At 41.3% G+C, this 15,458-nt stretch overlaps 1 protein-coding gene across 1 annotated transcript in view; it reads left to right on the forward strand.

Moving 5' to 3' along the window:
- LOC121158655 overlaps positions 1-15,458 on the forward strand; it is a 161,605-nt gene that overhangs the window by 74,265 nt on the left and 71,882 nt on the right. Inside the window, 5 exon segments of the mRNA XM_040983523.1 lie at positions 7,593-7,750; positions 9,738-9,849; positions 11,551-11,600; positions 11,943-12,119; positions 13,577-13,579. Of these exon segments, the coding sequence (XP_040839457.1) occupies positions 7,593-7,750; positions 9,738-9,849; positions 11,551-11,600; positions 11,943-12,119; positions 13,577-13,579 (500 nt within the window).

Genomic DNA, 15,458 nt, shown 5'->3' on the forward strand with positions numbered 1-15,458 from the left:
GCCATTTGCCAACCACAATAGGTAAAATCGAATTGTAGACCAGTGACACGACTTCTAACCTGCCTTAAGGAGAAGAGTCTGATAAGCAGAAGTACAATGACCAAGAGCAAAAGAGACAATGACACAATGAATAGTATTGAAGATACAAAAGCCTTTGCCAAACTCAGAGTTAACTGAGAAATACATTGAGAAAATGGGGGATACAGAATTCAAAACACTTGTTGTAAAGCTTGTTATCAACAACAAGAAACACATAATACAGCAGTTCAAGAAATATGTCACATAGGAAATGAATCAAATGAAAGCTGATATATCAAAAATTAAGAATACAATGGCACAAATTAAAAGTACATTGGAGAGTCTCTCTCCAAAATAGAATGAAGGAGGTAGAAGAAAGAATCTCAGAGTTGGAAGAAGATATTTCCTGTTACCAGGAGGGAACAAAAAAAAAAAAGCTGGAAGCAGAGCTGGGTCAAGCTAAAAAAAATTTCAAGAATTGAGAGACGCTATTAAAAGGCCAAATATAAGAGTTATGGGTGTCCCAGAAGGTGCAGAAAGAGAAGCTGAGTTTACAAAAGTATTCAGTGACGTAATAAGGGAAAATTTCCCTAACCTAGAGAAATAATTGGGAAACAAGATCCAGGAGAGGCACAGAACTCCCAACAGGGTTGACCAAAAGCGATCTTCATCATGACACATGATAATCAAGCTCTCTTCAATTGAACATAAGGAAAAGATCCTTAAATGTGCATGTGAAAAAAATCAACTGACATATAAAGGAATGCCAATTCAATTCACAGGAGACCGCTCACAGGAAGCTCTACAAGAAAGAAAATAGAGTAACACATTCCAGATTCTAAAAGCAAAAAATTATTGGCCCAGGGTGGCATACCCGGCAAAACTTTCCTTTGTCTTAAAAATGAAATAAAATTATTCCACAGTAAAGAAAAGTTAAAAGAATATGCCTCTTCCAAACCTGCTCTACAAATGTTACTTTAAGATGTTCCCTTGACAGAGAAAAGGAATAGCACCTACCAAACCAAAGGCAAATGCAAAGAACATCCCAGTAAAATAACAACAGAAGACTAAATCAATGAACAACCCATTGCTAAATGACAGGACCAAATTACCACCCATATATATTAACCCTGAATATAAATGGCTTACTCATCAATCAAATGCCATAGAATAGTAGACTGGATTTATAAAGCAAAATGCATCTATTTGTTGCCGAAAGGAGACATATCTTGCCAACAAAGATCAGCAGAAACTATGTCATGGATTTTGATTTTTTTTATTAGTTTCATCTCTTCAAAACACTTTCTTCTGATTAAATTCTTCACTCATAGATCATACAGTAGCATTATTTTCTCCAAGTAGTTTCTTGATTTTCATTTCTTCAGTGACACATTAGGCATTCAATAGCAGGTTATTGGCATTAAAAATGTCATAGCATTTTAAATTTCTTTTCTTTCTGTTATTGATTTTGTTTTGTGGTTTTTTCTCTAAGGGGGTGTAGAGTAACTGTGTAATGGAGACTATCATATCCAGATGTGAGGATACAATGCAGTATGCATCTCTACTTCCAAAGATGGACTTCCAATGAAACTGTTAACTATATCTTAACAATAGGATGCTGGACTCTTTGCCATTGTCCATGCCTGCAACAATGGATATATGACTGTTTAGGAAGAACTATACTATAGTAATAATATAGGGGAACTCATTGGCAAAGGAAGGGAACTTGGGAGGAGGGTAAGGGAAATCCTAGAGCCCATGGAACTGTATCATAAAATGATAGTAATAATAAATGTAATAATAAATGTAAATAATTAATGTCATAAAAACTAATATAAATATTAATGCAATAAGAAAAGTAGTAATACTTACAAATATATGATAATGAAACAATAAATGTAATAAATAGTAATAATAATAATAAAACAAAAAAAAAATAAGAGAGCTGGCCTAGAAGTGGAACAGCCAGGTCACATATACACTGGCATTCATATGGGATGCCAGCACTTGTAGGAGGAGAACTAGCTTGATACACTATTGCATCAGGCCCCGTCTTTTTGTTTTTCTCTCCCTTCCCCATCCCTCTTTCTTCCACATTTGTGAATCAATGCATGATTTCAGGGATGTACTAGCAATTTTTCCTTTGCATGTAACCCTATAATGTTTACTAGCTAGAATCAGCCAGCAGAAAGTTTTTTGTTCCTCACCCTCAACCTTTTGGTTTCTGCTTTATCATTTCTAGACCTTATTTTTACTGCTACTTAAGTTATCAGATGAATTCAATGCTTTTTTTGTGTGTCAAAAGGAACCATGCTATGCAACTATATGCTCTCTCCCCACCACCTCCCAAGATTTTAAATTTTTTGGTTATGAAGTGTAACTCATTTAACATAAAATGATATATCCCTTTAATGTAAAAACTAGGCAGATTTGGTATATTCACAAGGTTGTGTAACTGCTATCACTGTCTCATTCCAAATCACTGTCCTGGAGCCCCCAGAAAACCCTGCAGCAATGGCAGTACGGCCTCATGCCCTGCTTCCTTCAGCCTGAAGATTTGCTCTCCTACCTTCTGTCACTATAGATCTGCCTACTCTACACATCTTACATAAAGAAAATCACACAGCATCACAGGTTTGTGTCTAGCTTTCTCACTTAACACAATGTCCCCAAAGTCTATGTGTTGAGGCAAGAATCAGCACTTTCTATTGTTGAGTGTTGAGTCAGGTTCAGTTACACAACCTTTTGTTCACCCACTTTTTTTTTTTTTTTAAAGATTTATTTTTATTATTTTTTTCATTGGAAAGGCGGATATACAGAGAGGAGAGACAGAGAGGAAGATCTTCCGTCCGATGATTCACTCCCCAAGTGAGCGCAACGGGCCGATACTATGCCGATCCGAAGCCAGGAGCCTCTTCCGGGTCTCCCACGCGGGTGCAGGTTCCCAAAGCTTTGGGCCGTCCTCGACTGCTTTCCCAGGCCACAGGCAGGGAGCTGGAAGGGAAGCGGGGCTGCTGGGATCAGAACCGGCGCCCGTATGGGATCCCGGGCGTGCAAGGCGAGGACCTTTAACCACTTGCGCCACCGCGCCGGGCCCTGTTCACCCACTTTTTAAAAAATTTTTTTTAGCTATTAGGAGTAATGCTAGGAATTTTTACATACAGGTTTTTGTGAGGACCTATGTTTTAATTCTTTCTTGGCCATATATTTAGAAATGGAATAGGTAGACTATGTAGTAACCACATGTTTCACCCTTTAAGGAGTGATCAAAATTTCCATAGTGGTTGCACCATTTTGCATTTTCACCAGCAATGTTTGAGTGCTCCATCAACTCCACATTTTGGCCAATATCTGTTACTTTTGTCTGGTTCTTTTTTTTCCCCAGCTGTCCTGTTAGAGGTAAAATGGCTGAATTACTAAGACACAGAACATGCTGTCATGTGTTTATTTGGCCATCTCTGTAAGTTCTTTAGAGAAATATCTATTTTAGCCTCTTCTGTTTTATAAAATTGAGTGGGCTTTCTTCAGTTTTTAACAAGTTGTAAGTTTGATCAGTACATGTCCCTTAGAAGCCATGTTCTTGGTAAAGATTTTCCTCAGGTCTGCGAATTGTCTTGTGAGTTCCATTTGTTACTCTTTCTTTTGTCACTTATTCTTTTGGGGTCATGTGTAGAAACCATTGCTGAATACAAAGTTATAAAGATTTATTCCTATGCTTTTTTCCTAAGTGTTTTCTAGTTTGAGCTCTTGCATTTAGGTCCATGGCCCATTTATGCTTACATTTTATCTATAATAGGATATGAGTCCAACTCTATTCTTTTGCATGTGGTTATCCAGCTGTCCAGCACAATTTGTTGAAAAGACTCATCTTTCTCCATAGAATTGTCCCAGAACTCTTGTCAAGAATCAATTGGCTGTAAATGAAAGAATTTCTTTTTAGGGCTGTCAATTCTGTTTGATGTAAATGTCTTTTTATGTCAGTATCACAGCCTTTTGATTACTGTGGCTTGATAGCTATTTTTGAAATGAGGAAATATACGCCTTCCCACCTCATTCTTCTTTTTAAAGATTGCTGTAGCTAATTTGGGTCTCAAGTTTTCATGTGAGTCGTAGCATTAGCTTGTCAGTTTCTGTTAAAAGAAAAAGCCATTTGGTGTTTTGATAGGAATTGTGCTGCACCTGTGGAGCAGTTAGTGATATCATTGTCTTCAGCCTCCTGATTCATGAACACTGGACATATTTCCAATAGTTTGGGTCTTCTTTAACTTTTCTCAATCATATTTCATAGTTTTCAGTGTCCACTCTTCTACTTCTGTTATATTAATCCCAAATAGTTTATCTTTCTGATGTAACTATAAATGGAATTATTTTCTTAATTTCATTTTCTGAACATTTATTATTTGTATATAGACATGTAATTGATATTTACAGGGTGATTCTGTAACCTTATATGATTGGCGTATTTATTCTAATAGTTGGTATGTGTGGGCATGTTCATGCTTGCATGCATTTCTCCATCTTTCATTACATAAGATCAGATCATTCACAAGTAAGGATGCTTTCACCCCTTGCTTTCCCATATGGATCCCTTTTCTTTTTTGTACCCCACTTATTGCCTTGGCTGAGCCTTCCGGGACAAGGCTGAATAGAAGTAATGGGAGTGGATATTATTATCTTATCCCTGATTTTAGGAATAAAAATGCCCAACTTTTACCATTAAATATGATGATAGCTATAAGTTTTGTATAACTCCCTTTTCCCAGCTTGAGCACCTTATGTTATGTTCCTAGTATGTTGAATTTTTTTCTCTTAACATGAATTGGTTTGGGGTCTGGATATATTCTTTTGTATTCTCTCACTTATATATCCTGCAAATCAGTCCCAATAGTTTATTGAGCTTTTTCTCCATTTTATTTTTTTTTTCTCACAGCTATATATTTCCCTCCTGTGTGTATGCCAGGGAATGCAACTTAGGTTTAAAATTAAATTTGCAGAAATCTACCTTCCAGATGGTCTTCATTTCTAGGCTCCGTGGATTCTGGGCAGTTCACTATATTCTTCTCTTAGCACATTTTTACCCTCTCCCTTCCGCCCCTAGGCTTATCCATTTATCCTCTTTACAATCACAGGAGAGTGCAAACATGCAGATGGCAAAAACAGTGTCTTCCCTTGTTCTTCCAAATACTATGTCCCACAGCAATCAGACACTTCAGTGGAAAATTAGGGTTGAATAATTACATTGATTATTAAAAATCCAACTCCCCAATCTTTAAAAAAAAGATTTTTCCCAATACAGTTCCATAGGCTCAGGGATGGCCCTTTCCACCCTCCCAATTTTCCTTCCCCCACACTTGTTTTTCCAAATTATTACAATAGTACAGTGTTTTGGCAACTGTCACGGGTCCATGATTCTGTTATTTAAGTGTATCTTGACATTGTAGGTATAGACCATCAACTCCCTGATCTTAACTGGGTTCCTTCAAGCAGTTAGAGCCACCAGATCCCATGGAACTCAAGGTTCAGTGTGTAAAAGGGTGAGAGGCCCAACCCCAACTGGCTCCGAGAGGCTTACAGCTACAGACAAAAGTGAAAGACTGCAGCAGGGGATCCTGGATGGGCAGCACAGGAAAGGGACCTTGGGAGAACCTGACAAAGAGGACCTACGGTCAATCAGGCTGAGTAGTGAGTACAGCATGGGATTAACAAAGGGTAGGTAGGGACCAGGAAGAAATGGGGAGCCCAGTTTGACCACTGTCTGTGATTTTCATGTACAGTTGACATATAGAATCCTTTAGTCAATTTATTGAAGTCTAATATAGAAAACAGATGTAAGTGGCGTGTCTTGGTGAGAGTGAAAGTTGAGGGCTTGCAATTCACCACTTGATATCTATCTAAGGTATAGGTTCACGTGTTGAAAGACACTGGGCAGAAGACACTGTGGGGAGGCCCTGGGGTAATATTTAGAAGGACTTGGAGTCTAGGGAGCAGGTGGGTGTCATTAAGATAACAGCCTGGACAGGTGGACTGGGATTGTAATATGAATATCTGGAAAATGGGATCTGATGTTATCTTCCCAAAGATGTTTGTCTAGGTTTCTTAGATGAGCTTTACATATCCTTCTTGGGAAGATTCTCCTCTCCCCACAAAGATTTATTTATTTGAAAAATGGAGTGACAGATAACTAAAAAGAGAATAGCAGGAAGGGGTTGGAAAAAGAAGCAATTGAGGACAGAAATGGAAGTTCAGCAGAATTGGGATGGGAAGTACAGAGGAGGAGCTAGGGAGTTTACATTTTGAATATTTATTTTAATTGAAAAGATAGACAAGGATCTTCTATCTGCTGACTTATTCCCACACGCCCTCAACAGCCAAGGTTGGAGCAGGCCAAAGCCAGGATTTCAGAATTCAGTCTTGGTCTCCCACATGAATAGCAGGGACTCAAGCACTTGAGCCATCGCCTGTTGACTCCCAGAGGCTACATTAGCAAGAAGCAGGAATCAGAAGCACAGCCATAAGTTGCCCCCAGTATGGGGTACAGGTATCCCAAGCAACGTCTTCAGCACTATGCCAAAAACACAGCCCAAGGAGTCAACATTTCAATTCATGAGCTTTCAAGTTCAGATTGGCAGGGAGCAAAGTGTTGGGAGAAAACCTGAGCTCATGGCTTCTTCTCACAGCCTCACGGAGGGTGCGTTACCACCCTTTTTCTAGGAGAGGAAACACTCTGGAAGGTTAAGGAAGTGACAAGAGTGTGTGCTTTCCTGCCTTCTCACCTCACTTGGGGCCTGGTGAAACAGCACCTGGCCCTCTTCGCCTCACACCCCAGCTCTCTGGAACCAGCAGTTGCTCCTATTTGCAGAAGTCTATCAAATCTCAAGGGCATTCAGAAAAAATAAGGTTTAGATCTTTAACTTTTTATTCAGGAGCTTTTTCGCTTTGCCTTACTTACCTTATGTCTGCTTCAGTAATTCTATCATTGATAAAAACGTTTTATCCTTGGAAGACTGTATTTTTCAGCTAGCAGTTTAGGGAAACAGGTAAGGCTCCCATCCACCATGTCTTGCAGTTCCATGAGCAATGGAGGTGGGATATTAGAAGGCACCAACTCGCCCTTTGTCCACCCTTCCCCTCTTCCCTTCCTCCTCCTCATTCATCATTACATTTGGAATGACAGCACACGGTGGCCCTCCAACTGTCTGAGCATCTTGAGAGAGTTTTCCAGACCTTGTAGCTATGCAATCTATCAACAATACTTTGGAGAGGTCGTGTTCTAGAGAGCACTCCACCTAGCCACTTGATAGAACACACAATTTGTGTCAGAACTTGAGACAACTGCACTCTATTCTGAAAAGCACTGTACTTGGAGCCCCACCCTGCATTGTGCAAAGCATTAGCCTTTCCCTTTTCTCCCTCCATTTCCCTCCCCTTTTCTTATTTTCATTCTTCCCCTCCCAAGTATCTGGCCATTTACAGTGATTTTTGGGTCAACCGTGGTTATGAAATAATTTTATATCTAATATTTTAAGACTTCTACATCTAACAAATTCTATTCATTGTGGTTTCAAATGTTTTAGGAAAGAAGTTCAGATATGCAGAATCCTGGTAAAATGGGTCAGTCCAGAAGAAGAAATTCTAGGATTGTTAATGACATGGAAAGTCCGTTGATACCTCCAACCCCAAGAGCCCCAGATGCACCCACTCATTCTTCAGAAACATTCCAGACTTCTAAAAGGTACTGTACTTGGGGATAAGGGGTTCTGCTTAAAATAGTGTAATTGTCCTCTATTTTTTAAAGATTTAGTTTATTTTTACTTGAAAGCATAGTTACAGAGAAGAAACAGAGAGAGTAAGAGAGAGAGAATCTTCCATCTGCTTGCTCACTCAAACGGCCGCAATGACCAAAGCTGAACCAATCAAAAGGCAGGAACCAGGAGCTTCTGACTTTCCCACATGGAAACAGGGGCCCAAGATCTTGAGTCATCCACTGCTTTCCGAGATCATAAACAGGGAGCTGGATCAAAAGTGGAGCAGCCTGGACACAAACACCCATATGGAATGCCAGTTTTGCAGGTGGAGCCTTAGTCTACTATGCCGTGGCACTGGTCCCAGGAATGTCATATTTTAAGCCAAGCAGTTACACAGTGCTTATAGGGGAATTGTAGAAGGAGCCTAGACTCTGAGTGTCTGGCATCTATTTAAGATCTTACATGAAGATCCTGTAGAAACAGAGAGAAGGCTCAACTCCTTTCGACAGACTCCAGAGAGAAACCAGCTGTTCCTAACTTCACCACCTCCCTTCTCTCTTCTCGTCTCTCCTTTTTCTCCTTCTCTTCCCTTGCTTCATTTGTTCTCCTCTCTGCATAATTTTTCAAACGCCAAACATGATAGAGCACAAGGAAGAAGAGTTATAGGTGTGTGCAAATTTCCCATATTTATCTTGAGAGGCACAAAACTGCCCTCACTAGTCTAGCAAAAATTTGGAGAATAATAGGATGGTGAGTTGGCAGAAAGTCATGATTTCTATAGAGATACAAGTATAAATTAGGGATGCCTCGTTATATTGCAACCTTTTTTAGAATAAGAGATATGTAAAGCCTGTAATAATTGTGATTGCTCTCAGTATATCTTATTGGGGCATATCAATATTACTCTGATTCAATTCTGACAAGAATGAAAAACAATAACATGTAAAGAAACACTTCTACTTACGATACAACTAGGGCCAGCATTTAGCCTAGCTGTTCAGATACTGGTTAAAATGCCCACATCTCCCAGCTCTTGACTCCAGCTTCCTGCCAGTACAGACCCTAGAAGGCAAAAGTCATGGCTGAAACAATCGGACTCCACCCACCCACTTGGGACCCAGACTGAATCTCCAGCTTTATCGAGGCCCAGGCCTGGCCATCACCAACCTTGCAGGTGGGGCCAGCGTTGTTAACTGGAAGGTTAAGGCCCCCACTTGCAATGTAGGTATCCCATATCAGCATGCCAGCTCTAGTTGTGCTAATCTGCGTTACCAATCCAGTTTTCACTAAGACTCTTAGTAACAATGAAAGATGGTCCAAATGCTTTGGCCCCAGCTAACCATGTGAAAGGTCTGGCCTAGTCCTAGCCATTGCAGACATTTGGGGAATGAGCCAATGGGTGAAAGATTCTCTCTCTTTCTCTCTCTTACTCCTCCCCTTCCCCATCTTTGCCTTCCCTTTCTCTCTGTCCTTCCTTCTTACCGCCCCCTGTTACTCTGCTTTTCTTTTCTTTTTTTTTTTTTCACTCTGTTTTTCAAATCAATCTATTAGTCAAGCAAAAAATTTGGGGAAATGAACCAGTATATAAAATTTCTCCTTTTTTCTGTCTGAATTACTATTTCTCAAACAAAATAATGTTTTTTTTTAAAAAAAATGCCTTGAATCTGACACATGGCCAAGATTCAAAACTGGCTGAGAACACCCTTGTGAGGTAAGTGCAGCCTAGGTACATGTACAGTTTCTTTCAGAAGGTCCCAGCTCTGATGTCTGGGATTGGGAAGGGTACATGGAGATCCCAGAGGAAGATGGCGTCCTAGTCCCAGCCCTGTTGAATCTTCAGAAATGCTTGAAGCAGGAGACAGCTGCACAGATGGGGTCGTTGCTTTTGTGACTCCCAACCAACCCATCAGCTGTCCTGACACTGCATGTCCGCTGACCTCCTGCCTGGGGCTCAGCATCCTGTTCTCTTGGCAGAGTTCCTGAGGCTTTTGTGTCAATTCAACTGGAAAAGGCAGGACTGCGGGACATGATGCTGAATGACTTCCTCCTTAGGAAACAGACTCTGGGCGATAAGATGGAGAACCCCGTGAGTATGTAGGGCAAAGGCTCCCAAAGCTCAGGTCCTCTTTTATGTTTGAGCAAATTAAGTGTTTGTTGCTTTCACTTTCTTTTGGCAGGACCTCTGAAAATAGACTGTAAAGCAGGGGACATAATGTATATATAATATATATACAAATATATATTATTACTATATATATAGATTAGGGAAAACTGGGGGGCAGGTGTTTAGAACAGCTGTTGAGATGTCACTTGGGGTACTCACATTCCATGTTGGAAGACCTGAGTGTGAAACTCCCAATTCTAGCTTCCTGCGAAGGTGGACCCTGGGATACATTAGGTGACCATTCAAACACTTGGGTCCCTGCCATCCTTGTGGAAGACTCAGACTGAGTTTTGAGCTCCTGACTTCTGCCTTGTCCAGTTCTGGCTGTTACAGCATTGATAAATCCTTCTGACTCTGTCTTTCAAGTAACATATAAAACAAAGGAAGAAAAATTTAGAAAAAAATCAATAGCAGATGACAGTTGAGTTTCTAAAAGTGTATGCTTTTCCAAGACCACTTTTATTGGGGTCATTTTCTACATGATCGTGTTTTAGCACCTGCCATGAAACATTAGCTTATCCTTCAGTGGATCCATTGGGGATTCAGATGATTTAGACAAGGTGAACATCTTTCCAACTGGTCACCTGCTATCTTGTTTTTCTAGAAGCTATCACATTGCTTTTGAGTTTTTATATTACCCTAATTTATTAGAAAAATACTATAAAACTCCAATTTTCACTTAGTTCACATTATTGTTACCCTTATGAATTTCATTTCATTATCTATTAGGTTTTTGTTTTTGAATGAGGAAATTCTGATGCATAGTTCTCGGGGAGGAAGACAACCAGGCTTATTTTTCTAGGTTTTGTCCTTACTTGTGATCAAAAAAGAACGACTTCAACTGGCCTCAACCAGTTCTACAAAAGGGGCTATGATGATGGAAGGGAGGCCTTCTAATTATTGCCAAGCAGTAATCCAAGCAAAGAGTCCCTCCTAAGGGACTGCTTCTCAAAAAACAGTAACCAAATGGAAAAATACAACCATTCATCAGCTGCCTGTCAGGATCATCCAACAACCACCATCTCACAAAGCACTCAGACAACATCATTGTCATTTGCATCAGGATCTGGGGTTTTAAAGATTTATTTTATTATCTTATTTGAAAGGCAGAGTTACAGAAAGGAGAGACTGGAAAATAAGTTAGCCTGTAACTGCTCTGTGGATGCTAGCAGAAGACAAAGACTCTGAAGTCAGAGAAAGAGCCGAGTTACAGCGGAGCAGGCACTGTGAGTTTGCCTCCCACCTACTCGGAGGATCATGTGGAGGAGCCTGCGTGCCTGCCACAGCTGAGACACATCAGGCTTGGGAACCCAACCTTGTTATAGCAAGCCTGCTCTTTCTCCTATTAGAAAACCTCACCCTGAGACTCAGGATTGTTCTCAGCACCCCAAAAAGTAGTCAAGGCCCTGCATTTTAAGCATGCTGAGAAAGATGTGCAGGGTCAAGAGAGACCGAAAAGACTGTATTCAAACTGGCCTGCTGAAAATGTCTCAATTGCATAACTTTTTTTCCCCCTGCTTAAGCTTGACTGTAGCTCTGCACCTATTACACTCATATACTAGGATGGCTAAGTTCTTCTAGTCATCTATCCAACACAGGAGTTATCATTCTCTTTTATCACAGGATGAAATTGGAAAAGTCAAGAGGGATCTTATAGTTGAATATTGTCAGAAGTAAGTACATTTTTTGTAAATAATGCCTGCCAATGTCTCCCACCCTGAATGGAATAACCAGCAATGATACATAGAGATCTAGGTGGTCAGTGTTTAAGTAAAGTACAATTCTACTGGATAGAAACAGGTTAAATGTCCCCCTGACATAGTGAGGAACATCACAAGTGGAGAACAGGAAGTACCAGCAGGTGTTCACCTGGCAGTGCCCACCTGACCCAGATGGACCTGGAGGTGCTCTGACCTCTTTGACAATTCCTCTGGGGCAGTTGATCCTGGAAGTCCTGGGAGGGGAGCGGGCAAGCTGGGTCCTCCGTGGGGACATCATCCTTTCTGCTGACTCAGGTTGAACCGCCGCATGTCTCACTATGCTCTCCGGGGTCAGATCATGGCATACTGCAACAGCCTGAGAGCACTACTGGACGAGTTCCCCACCATCAGGGACACCTTCTTCATGATGGGACAGCCGCAGGAGAAGAAAGGGCTGAGGGACTCCCAGGAAGACCTCAAGGTTGACCCCAGGTGTGTAAGTCCTTTCTGACCTTGATCCTCTCTTTCCCAAACCCCACCTCTCTTTGAGAGGAGGCATGTTCAGTTGACCATGGAAATCCTCATGCCCTTCACTGCACTTCAGCTTGGTCTTCTGGTCTTGAAAGTGCAAAAAAAAAAAAAAAGGGAATCAACATCCCAAAATAAGACCATCTTCGTACTGCAATTTAGGAAACACTCTATGTTTTGGGACTGTTTTTCTCTTTCTTAAATTTCAGATAATTTAAATTTTTTTTAACTACATTTATTTCATTTTATGACACAGATTAGATTCATAGGCTCTGGGATTCCCCCAACCCCTTCCTAAACCCTCCTTCCACATTGAATTCCTCCACATTGTTGCAGTAGTACAGATCATAACCAGTCATGATTCCTTCATTGTGAGCATAGACCATACAGAGAGTCCAGCATCTTATTGTCCAGATAAATTCAACAGTTTCATTGAAAAACCATCCCTGGTCTGAAAGTAGGGCTGGCAGAATATCATCCCCCGCACCAATGAAAAGCCACTACACAACTTCAACAACAATTTACAACATGATGTAGTTAATTGACATGGTATTGAGTGACCAGTATGTTAGAAAATGCAAGTTCTTAACCACATCCTGTAACTACTTCATTGACATCTTAATTATAGTTTTCCTGTACCAGCTGCTATATACCTTAAAATAGTTATTTGGTGCTATTCAGCTGTCTCGTGTCTATTTTCATTTATATATTTAGCAGCTTAAAGTATTCAAGCGTGGTTTCTACTGAACTACGTAAAATTTAGGCTAGTTGGGACTGTTTTTCTAGCCTGTACTTTGTTTTTCCCTGGAGGGTCACAACTTTTTACCTAAGTCAGCATCTGAAATAAACACATAAATAAGTAAACTTGATCTGGAGCCATCTGGGCTTCAGATATACTCAATGAAGAAGAAGAAATATGCCTAAAAAGAAAAAACAGTGTCTTGGATAAATGAGTATTTTCCTGTCGTTACTTGATAGTGAGAATATAGATATGCAGATATTAGTTGATAAGAACAAAGCTGTTTCCATAATTGCTTATCATTTTTAAGAGATTTATTTATTCAAAGGGAAGAATGACAGAGGGAGGGATAGAGGTGGAGAGAGAGAAATAGAGGGAGATCTTCATCTGCTAGTTTACTCCTCAGATGACCACAATGGCTAGGACTGGGCCATTCCATACATCAGAGCTTCATCTGTGTCTCCCATGTGGGTGCAGGGGCCCAATGACTTGGACCATCTTCTGCTGCTTTTCCAGGTGCATTAGCAGGGAGCTGTATCACAAGTGAAGCAGTTAGGACACAGCCAGTGCCTATATGGGCTGCTGGCATCTCATGCAACAGCTTTGCTTGCTACACCACAGCACTGGCCCCCAAAGGGGAGTTTTAAGTCTCCCCCAAGACCCCAGGGAGGAATTCAAAGAGCAGGTGACAAGGAAGTCAGATCCCATCAAAGAAACAAGAATGATAGTAGCAAGAGAATATGGGAGCGTAAAAGAAGTTGACCTGCTCCTGCTCTTGTCTGACTGTTGGCCACTGTCAGCATACAGCCAGTAACACCAATACTTCACAGGCATCATGTGGCCAGCAATGCTGAGATTTGTGAGCTCAGCCAATGCATGCACCTGGGAAGACTTTAGGATTTTCCTGACAGAAGATGTATTTCAGAGATGATGGGCCAAGTTACCTTCCCAGACAATTTTGCTGACTCCCTTTGCTGAGAGAAACTGCAGTGTCTCTTTCTCTCACATGAAACATCATGGGATGAAATCCTCTAAGATTTCTCATGTTATTTCATTATCTGCTGCTCAAGTCTACCATTTGGAAACCAAATCTATGTTTGGCATCAATTTTCACATTAGTTTCCAGAAGGTTTTCTGTGAGTTCTCTGCCTTTGTTTTTAGAATGAAATTTGTTCAGGATTTTTCTATCTGGTCAACCAACAAAGATGGTCAGAATATGAGGATGGGAGTTTGCTTTCTAATAGACAGGCCTTGTTCAAGTCCTTTGTTTCTCATAGATGACTACATATTTACTGCAGGCAATGGAAAAAAATCAGTTAAGTTAGGGCACCCTGACACCTGGGCCATTGGTGTGTGTGTGAGAATTCCAAGGTACAGGATTATTGTTGTTGTTGTTATTATTATTATTATTTGAAAGGCAGAGTTACAGAGAGAAGGAGAGACAGAGAGCTTCCATATACTGATTCACTTCCCGAATAGCTACAATTGCCTCAGCTGGGCCAGTCCAAAGTTAGGAGCCAGGAGCTTCATCTGGGTCTTCCATGTAAGTGCAGGGGCCCAAGGCCCTTTGGGTCACCCTCTACTGCTTTTTGGAGCAGAAAGGGCTCAAACCAGTGCCCTTATGGGATGTTGGCACCTCAGACACCTACTGCATCGATAAGCTCCCAAGCTCATGAATGTGTCCTTGGGCATCCATTCACTTTAAAGGGAGCGTAGGCAGCTGTGCCATGGTATAGAGGCTTAATCCATTGCTAAGGACACTGTCATCTTAATTTGGAGTGCTGCATTGAGTTCTGACTGCTCTACTTTTTTTTTTTAATTTTTTATTTTGACAATCCTTACATATTCAACTGAGGTAAAAGGGGATATAGAGGGAGAAGCCCCATCCAGTTTCCCGCCCACCCCAAGTCCCGGATGTGGGGCATGCTCTGAGATACTCGATCAAGTGGTTCCAGTAGTTCCCCATTCATGGATCGCTACCAGTCTCGCCACTCCAAGCACAGTGTGGTCGTTGAAGAATCCATTGATTGACAGGCCCTTCTAGAGTCTCCTTTTGCCCAGCATTTTGCTGCCCACAGATAGCTGAGGTTGTTGATTGACTAGTTCTCTTTTCTTGGTTAGGACTCTGAGTCCAGTGTCTCGACTGGGGAGATCCTCAAAGAAGTTTTGATGTATTCCCAGTCCAGATTCCTGCGTGTTCTAGCAAGCATAGGACCCTGCACAGTCCATCACCTCGATCAGCTGGTGGTTATAGTTGCTGGGTTGGTTCTGTCTCCATCCATGTCCTCCACTGGAACCGATGAGTGTTACAGTCCGGCCTGGTTCCGCCCTGGACACACTTGGCCCTCCCAAAAACCAGTAGGAGCTGCAGCCCAGTAAAGGCGGCCCACAGTAGCCCCAACCGGGCCCACCCCCTACCCTGGCTTGCCAGTATGTATGACAGACTAGTCTAGTCTGTCCCATATTCCCCTCTGCTCGTATACTTGCCAACGGCTGTTGTGACCTAATTCCGTCCAACCATCTCATCCAACCAGCCCTAGCTGATGTTGTTGGGTGACTGTCTA

Source organism: Ochotona curzoniae, unplaced genomic scaffold (genome assembly GCF_017591425.1).
Source record: "Ochotona curzoniae isolate NIBS_2020 unplaced genomic scaffold, NIBS_Ocur_1.0 contig_3819, whole genome shotgun sequence".
NCBI classification, from domain to species: domain Eukaryota; kingdom Metazoa; phylum Chordata; class Mammalia; order Lagomorpha; family Ochotonidae; genus Ochotona; species Ochotona curzoniae.